The sequence below is a fragment of the Gobius niger genome (assembly GCF_951799975.1).
Source record: "Gobius niger genome assembly, chromosome: 12".
In the NCBI taxonomy this organism is placed as follows: domain Eukaryota; kingdom Metazoa; phylum Chordata; class Actinopteri; order Gobiiformes; family Gobiidae; genus Gobius; species Gobius niger.
In genome coordinates, this window is record NC_136863.1 from 540,110 (window position 1) to 547,958 (window position 7,849).

Consider the following 7,849-nt stretch of genomic DNA (forward strand, 5'->3'; position numbering starts at 1 on the left):
CGTTTATTTTACAGACAAATGTTCCCTTTTATTTCCCCTGACGTTCAAATGGAGTAAAGCCCGGGTTCCCTTTGCCCCGCTCTCCCCCACATGTTGGTTTGTTTCTAATCCCCCGTCAATGCTGCGGATTCCCAGGGCCCTGAACGCCTCTCGGTGATGCGCGCTCTCCTCCAGCCTCCACGGTCTTTCTCCGGGGGATGTCCTGACTCCTGCCCGCTGCAGCACCGGGAGCCGCGGACACGGTCACCGGGAGGACACAGCGGGGGGAGCACACACACCGGGGGGAGGAGGACACGCACCGGGGGGAGGAGGACACACGCACCGGGGGGAGGAGGACACGCACCGGGGGGACACAGGCACGATGGCCACGCGCTCCGAGCGGGAGAAGGCGCAGAAGCTGAACGAGCAGCACCAGGCCGTTCTGTCCCGGCTGCTGCGCGAGGACGACAACAAGCTGTGCGCGGACTGCGAGGCCAAAGGTGGGACCGGGGACAGAGGGGGGGGACCGGGGGGACCGGGGGGGGGGGGGGGGGGGGGGGGGGGGGGGACAGCGGGAAACACCGGGGGGAGGGGGAGACTTTACGCACGGGTTTAGTGTAATCAGACTCGAGTGTCAGTGAACAGAAGGACTGAATAATATACTGAGACCGAGGCACCTGTCAAAGTAAACACAGGAGAGACACTTCCGGTTCAAGCCTTCACAGTAAAAGCTCAGTGTCTTTGGGATCAGATCAGATCAGACCGGCTCCACCTCTTACCACCCGCCTAAACCTCTTTGGCCACAATATAGGCCTGTGTAGCACCTCATTTGAAAGCTAAGACCCACAGAACTGATCTTTTTCTTCGCGTTGTTGCTGTGTGGTGTCACCTTTTTAATGTTTTTTTTTTTTGTCACTTTTTGTTGAATTTTTGTCATTTTTTTGTCACATTTTTGTCATTTTTTGTTGAATTTTTGTTGATTTTTGTTGATTTTTGTTGATTTTTTGTCATTTTTTTGTCACATTTTTGTCATTTTTTGTTGAATTTTTGTTGAATTTTTGTTGAATTTTTGTTGAATTTTTGTTGAATTTTTGTTGAATTTTTGTTGAATTTTTGTCACATTTTTGTCACATTTTTGTCACATTTTTGTTGAATTTTTTCACTTTTTTGTTGAATTTTTGTTGAATTTTTGTTGAATTTTTGTTGAATTTTTGTTGAATTTTTTCACTTTTTTGTTGAATTTTTTCACTTTTTTGTTGAATTTTTGTCATTTTTTGTTGCGTTTACATCCTTGTTTTCTTCTCATTTTTTGTGGCTGTTTTGGTGCTTTCTGATTCGGGTAAAGCCAAACTGGAGTAAATGGATCCGTTCAGGCGGGAGTTAAGAGGTTAAAGTCTGGCTCTGCTTTTAACCTCTTAACCCCCGCCTGAACCCGGCACATTACCTCATATTTGGCTTTACTCAAATCTAAAAACCTCTTGATCAAAGTGTCAAAAAAGCGACAAAACAAACATTTAGATCCGTTTTCTGGGTCATTTCTCGTAGACTGATGTTTGTGCTTCGTCCCTGATCAAAGAAAGAAAGAAAAATATTTATAAATCCTGTGATGAAAAACTTTCCAAATGTTGTAAAGTTTGAGCCTAAAGTGGAGACAGAAAACGGCCTTGAAAATAAAGTTTCTCTGAAGGTCTTTTATTGTGAAGTCCCTCCCCTTCCTGTTCCTGTCTCTGCGGTGTGAAGTCCCTCCCCTTCCTGTTCCTGTCTCTGCGGTGTGAAGTCCCTCCCCTTCCTGTTCCTGTCTCTGCGGTCTGAGCGCAGGATCGTGTTGTGTCCGTGACTGATTCCTTTATTCATGAGCGGAAAAAGAGTTCCTTTAATCATGGACTCAAACTCCCGTCTCCTCCAGATCCACCCAGTTCAATCCAGTTTCTAAACCCTCCAGTTCCACTTTACCCAAATCTAAAAGCCTCTGGGAAAAAGTGTCGAGGACAAAGATCTGTTTACATGAGTTTTGAAGGTCTTAGCTTTCAAATGAGCTGACTCTCTGGCCTCATGGATTGGGGTAAAGCTGCCCTGGGTTAAAGCGGCTTCACATGTGTGAGTCTGTGAGTAAAACATGTATATTAGGGTAACAGCTGAGACAGACGTGTTTTACAGTGTGAGCTGTGTGAGTAAAACATGTATATTAGGGTAACAGCTGAGACAGACGTGTTTTACAGTGTGAGCTGTGAGAGTAAAACATGTATATTAGAGTAACAGCTGAGACAGACGTGTTTTACAGTGTGAGTCTGTGAGTAAAACATGTATATTAGAGTAACAGCTGAGACAGACGTGTTTTACAGTGTGAGTCTGTGAGAGTAAAACATGTATATTAGAGTAACAGCTGAGACAGACGTGTTTTACAGTGTGAGTCTGTGAGAGTAAAACATGTATATTAGGGTAACAGCTGAGACAGACGTGTTTTACAGTGTGAGTCTGTGAGAGTAAAACATGTATATTAGAGTAACAGCTGAGACAGACGTGTTTTACAGTGTGAGTCTGTGAGAGTAAAACATGTATATTAGAGTAACAGCTGAGACAGACGTGTTTTACAGTGTGATTCTGAGAGTAAAACATGTATATTAGAGTAACAGCTGAGACAGACGTGTTTTACAGTGTGAGTCTGTGAGTAAAACATGTATATTAGAGTAACAGCTGAGACAGACGTGTTTTACAGTGTGAGTCTGTGAGAGTAAAACATGTATATTAGAGTAACAGCTGAGACAGACGTGTTTTACAGTGTGAGCTGTGAGAGTAAAACATGTATATTAGAGTAACAGCTGAGACAGACGTGTTTTACAGTGTGAGCTGTGAGAGTAAAACATGTATATTAGGGTAACAGCTGAGACAGACGTGTTTTACAGTGTGAGTCTGTGAGTAAAACATGTATATTAGAGTAACAGCTGAGACAGACGTGTTTTACAGTGTGAGTGTGTGAGAGTAAAACATGTATATTAGAGTAACAGCAGAGACAGAAGTGTTTTACAGTGTGAGTGTGTGAGAGTAAAACATGTATATTAGAGTAACAGCAGAGACAGAAGTGTTTTACAGTGTGAGTGTGTGAGAGTAAAACATGTATATTAGGGTAACAGCTGAGACAGACGTGTTTTACAGTGTGAGTCTGTGAGTAAAACATGTATATTAGAGTAACAGCTGAGACAGACGTGTTTTACAGTGTGAGTGTGTGAGAGTAAAACATGTATATTAGGGTAACAGCTGAGACAGACGTGTTTTACAGTGTGAGTTTGTGAGAGTAAAACATGTATATTAGAGTAACAGCTGAGACAGACGTGTTTTACAGTGTGAGTCTGTGAGAGTAAAACATGTATATTAGGGTAACAGCTGAGACAGACGTGTTTTACAGTGTGAGTCTGAGAGTAAAACATGTATATTAGAGTAACAGCTGAGACAGAAGTGTTTTACAGTGTGAGTCTGAGAGTAAAACATGTATATTAGAGTAACAGCTGAGACAGACGTGTTTTACAGTGTGAGTGTGTGAGAGTAAAACATGTATATTAGGGTAACAGCTGAGACAGACGTGTTTTACAGTGTGAGTCTGAGAGAGTAAAACATGTATATTAGAGTAACAGCTGAGACAGACATGTTTTACAGTGTGAGCTGTGAGAGTAAAACATGTATATTAGGGTAACAGCTGAGACAGACATGTTTTACAGTGTGAGCTGTGAGAGTAAAACATGTATATTAGGGTAACAGCTGAGACAGACGTGTTTTACAGTGTGAGTCTGTGAGTAAAACATGTATATTAGGGTAACAGCTGAGACAGAAGTGTTTTACAGTGTGAGTCTGTGAGAGTAAAACATGTATATTAGAGTAACAGCTGAGACAGACGTGTTTTACAGTGTGAGTCTGTGAGAGTAAAACATGTATATTAGAGTAACAGCTGAGACAGACGTGTTTTACAGTGTGAGTCTGTGAGAGTAAAACATGTATATTAGAGTAACAGCTGAGACAGACGTGTTTTACAGTGTGAGTCTGTGAGAGTAAAACATGTATATTAGAGTAACAGCTGAGACAGACGTGTTTTACAGTGTGAGTCTGTGAGAGTAAAACATGTATATTAGAGTAACAGCTGAGACAGAAGTGTTTTACAGTGTGAGCTGTGAGAGTAAAACATGTATATTAGAGTAACAGCTGAGACAGACGTGTTTTACAGTGTGAGTCTGTGAGAGTAAAACATGTATATTAGAGTAACAGCTGAGACAGACGTGTTTTACAGTGTGAGTCTGTGAGAGTAAAACATGTATATTAGAGTAACAGCTGAGACAGACGTGTTTTACAGTGTGAGTCTGTGAGTAAAACATGTATATTAGAGTAACAGCTGAGACAGATGTGTTTTACAGTGTGAGTCTGTGAGTAAAACATGTATATTAGAGTAACAGCTGAGACAGACGTGTTTTACAGTGTGAGCTGTGAGAGTAAAACATGTATATTAGGGTAACAGCTGAGACAGACGTGTTTTACAGTGTGAGTCTGTGAGAGTAAAACATGTATATTAGAGTAACAGCTGAGACAGACGTGTTTTACAGTGTGAGTCTGTGAGAGTAAAACATGTATATTAGGGTAACAGCTGAGACAGACGTGTTTTACAGTGTGAGTCTGTGAGTAAAACATGTATATTAGAGTAACAGCTGAGACAGAAGTGTTTTACAGTGTGAGTCTGTGAGAGTAAAACATGTATATTAGAGTAACAGCTGAGACAGAAGTGTTTTACAGTGTGAGTCTGTGAGAGTAAAACATGTATATTAGGGTAACAGCTGAGACAGACGTGTTTTACAGTGTGAGTCTGTGAGTAAAACATGTATATTAGGGTAACAGCTGAGACAGACGTGTTTTACAGTGTGAGTCTGTGAGAGTAAAACATGTATATTAGGGTAACAGCTGAGACAGACGTGTTTTACAGTGTGAGCTGTGAGAGTAAAACATGTATATTAGAGTAACAGCTGAGACAGACGTGTTTTACAGTGTGAGTCTGTGAGAGTAAAACATGTATATTAGAGTAACAGCTGAGACAGACGTGTTTTACAGTGTGAGTCTGTGAGAGTAAAACATGTATATTAGAGTAACAGCTGAGACAGACGTGTTTTACAGTGTGAGTCTGTGAGAGTAAAACATGTATATTAGAGTAACAGCTGAGACAGACGTGTTTTACAGTGTGAGTCTGAGAGTAAAACATGTATATTAGAGTAACAGCTGAGACAGACGTGTTTTACAGTGTGAGTCTGTGAGAGTAAAACATGTATATTAGGGTAACAGCTGAGACAGACGTGTTTTACAGTGTGAGTCTGTGAGAGTAAAACATGTATATTAGAGTAACAGCTGAGACAGACGTGTTTTACAGTGTGAGCTGTGAGAGTAAAACATGTATATTAGAGTAACAGCTGAGACAGACGTGTTTTACAGTGTGAGTCTGTGAGAGTAAAACATGTATATTAGAGTAACAGCTGAGACAGACGTGTTTTACAGTGTGAGTCTGAGAGAGTAAAACATGTATATTAGAGTAACAGCTGAGACAGACGTGTTTTACAGTGTGAGCTGTGAGAGTAAAACATGTATATTAGAGTAACAGCTGAGACAGACGTGTTTTACAGTGTGAGTGTGTGAGAGTAAAACATGTATATTAGGGTAACAGCTGAGACAGACGTGTTTTACAGTGTGAGCTGTGAGAGTAAAACATGTATATTAGAGTAACAGCTGAGACAGACGTGTTTTACAGTGTGAGTCTGAGAGAGTAAAACATGTATATTAGAGTAACAGCTGAGACAGACATGTTTTACAGTGTGAGCTGTGAGAGTAAAACATGTATATTAGGGTAACAGCTGAGACAGACGTGTTTTACAGTGTGAGTCTGAGAGAGTAAAACATGTATATTAGAGTAACAGCTGAGACAGACATGTTTTACAGTGTGAGCTGTGAGAGTAAAACATGTATATTAGGGTAACAGCTGAGACAGACATGTTTTACAGTGTGAGCTGTGAGAGTAAAACATGTATATTAGGGTAACAGCTGAGACAGACGTGTTTTACAGTGTGAGTCTGTGAGTAAAACATGTATATTAGGGTAACAGCTGAGACAGAAGTGTTTTACAGTGTGAGTCTGTGAGAGTAAAACATGTATATTAGAGTAACAGCTGAGACAGACGTGTTTTACAGTGTGAGTGTGTGAGAGTAAAACATGTATATTAGAGTAACAGCTGAGACAGACGTGTTTTACAGTGTGAGCTGTGAGAGTAAAACATGTATATTAGGGTAACAGCTGAGACAGACGTGTTTTACAGTGTGAGTCTGTGAGTAAAACATGTATATTAGAGTAACAGCTGAGACAGACGTGTTTTACAGTGTGAGTCTGTGAGAGTAAAACATGTATATTAGAGTAACAGCTGAGACAGACGTGTTTTACAGTGTGAGTCTGTGAGAGTAAAACATGTATATTAGGGTAACAGCTGAGACAGACGTGTTTTACAGTGTGAGTCTGAGAGTAAAACATGTATATTAGGGTAACAGCTGAGACAGACGTGTTTTACAGTGTGAGTGTGTGAGAGTAAAACATGTATATTAGAGTAACAGCTGAGACAGACGTGTTTTACAGTGTGAGTCTGTGAGAGTAAAACATGTATATTAGGGTAACAGCTGAGACAGACGTGTTTTACAGTGTGAGTCTGAGAGAGTAAAACATGTATATTAGGGTAACAGCTGAGACAGATGTGTTTTACAGTGTGAGCTGTGAGAGTAAAACATGTATATTAGAGTAACAGCTGAGACAGACGTGTTTTACAGTGTGAGCTGTGAGAGTAAAACATGTATATTAGAGTAACAGCTGAGACAGACGTGTTTTTACAGTGTGAGTCTGTGAGAGTAAAACATGTATATTAGGGTAACAGCTGAGACAGACGTGTTTTACAGTGTGAGTCTGTGAGAGTAAAACATGTATATTAGAGTAACAGCTGAGACAGACGTGTTTTACAGTGTGAGCTGTGAGAGTAAAACATGTATATTAGAGTAACAGCTGAGACAGACGTGTTTTACAGTGTGAGTCTGAGAGTAAAACATGTATATTAGGGTAACAGCTGAGACAGACGTGTTTTACAGTGTGAGTCTGTGAGAGTAAAACATGTATATTAGGGTAACAGCTGAGACAGACGTGTTTTACAGTGTGAGTCTGTGAGAGTAAAACATGTATATTAGAGGTAACAGCTGAGACAGACGTGTTTTACAGTGTGAGTCTGTGAGAGTAAAACATGTATATTAGAGGTAACAGCTGAGACAGACGTGTTTTACAGTGTGAGTCTGTGAGAGTAAAACATGTATATTAGGGTAACAGCTGAGACAGACGTGTTTTACAGTGTGAGTCTGTGAGAGTAAAACATGTATATTAGGGTAACAGCTGAGACAGACGTGTTTTACAGTGTGAGTCTGTGAGAGTAAAACATGTATATTAGGGTAACAGCTGAGACAGACGTGTTTTACAGTGTGAGTCTGTGAGTAAAACATGTATATTAGGGTAACAGCTGAGACAGAAGTGTTTTACAGTGTGAGTCTGTGAGTAAAACATGTATATTAGGGTAACAGCTGAGACAGAAGTGTTTTACAGTGTGAGTCTGTGAGAGTAAAACATGTATATTAGAGTAACAGCTGAGACAGACGTGTTTTACAGTGTGAGTCTGTGAGTAAAACATGTATATTAGGGTAACAGCTGAGACAGACGTGTTTTACAGTGTGAGTCTGTGAGTAAAACATGTATATTAGGGTAACAGCTGAGACAGAAGTGTTTTACAGTGTGAGTCTGTGAGAGTAAAACATGTATATTAGAGTAA

General features: G+C 40.5%; 1 protein-coding gene across 4 annotated transcripts in view; it reads left to right on the forward strand.

Annotated features, from left to right (window-relative positions):
• The first annotated feature begins 343 nt into the window (after window positions 1–343).
• The window catches only part of LOC306971531 (stromal membrane-associated protein 1-like), a 46,982-nt gene continuing 39,476 nt past the window's right edge, over window positions 344–7,849 (forward strand). For all 4 annotated transcript variants that reach the window (XM_079567844.1, XM_079567845.1, XM_079567846.1 and 1 more), the window contains exon 1: window positions 344–479. In XM_079567844.1, the coding sequence (XP_079423970.1) occupies window positions 362–479 (118 nt within the window). In that variant the 5' untranslated portion in view covers window positions 344–361. The remainder of the gene's footprint in view (window positions 480–7,849) is intronic.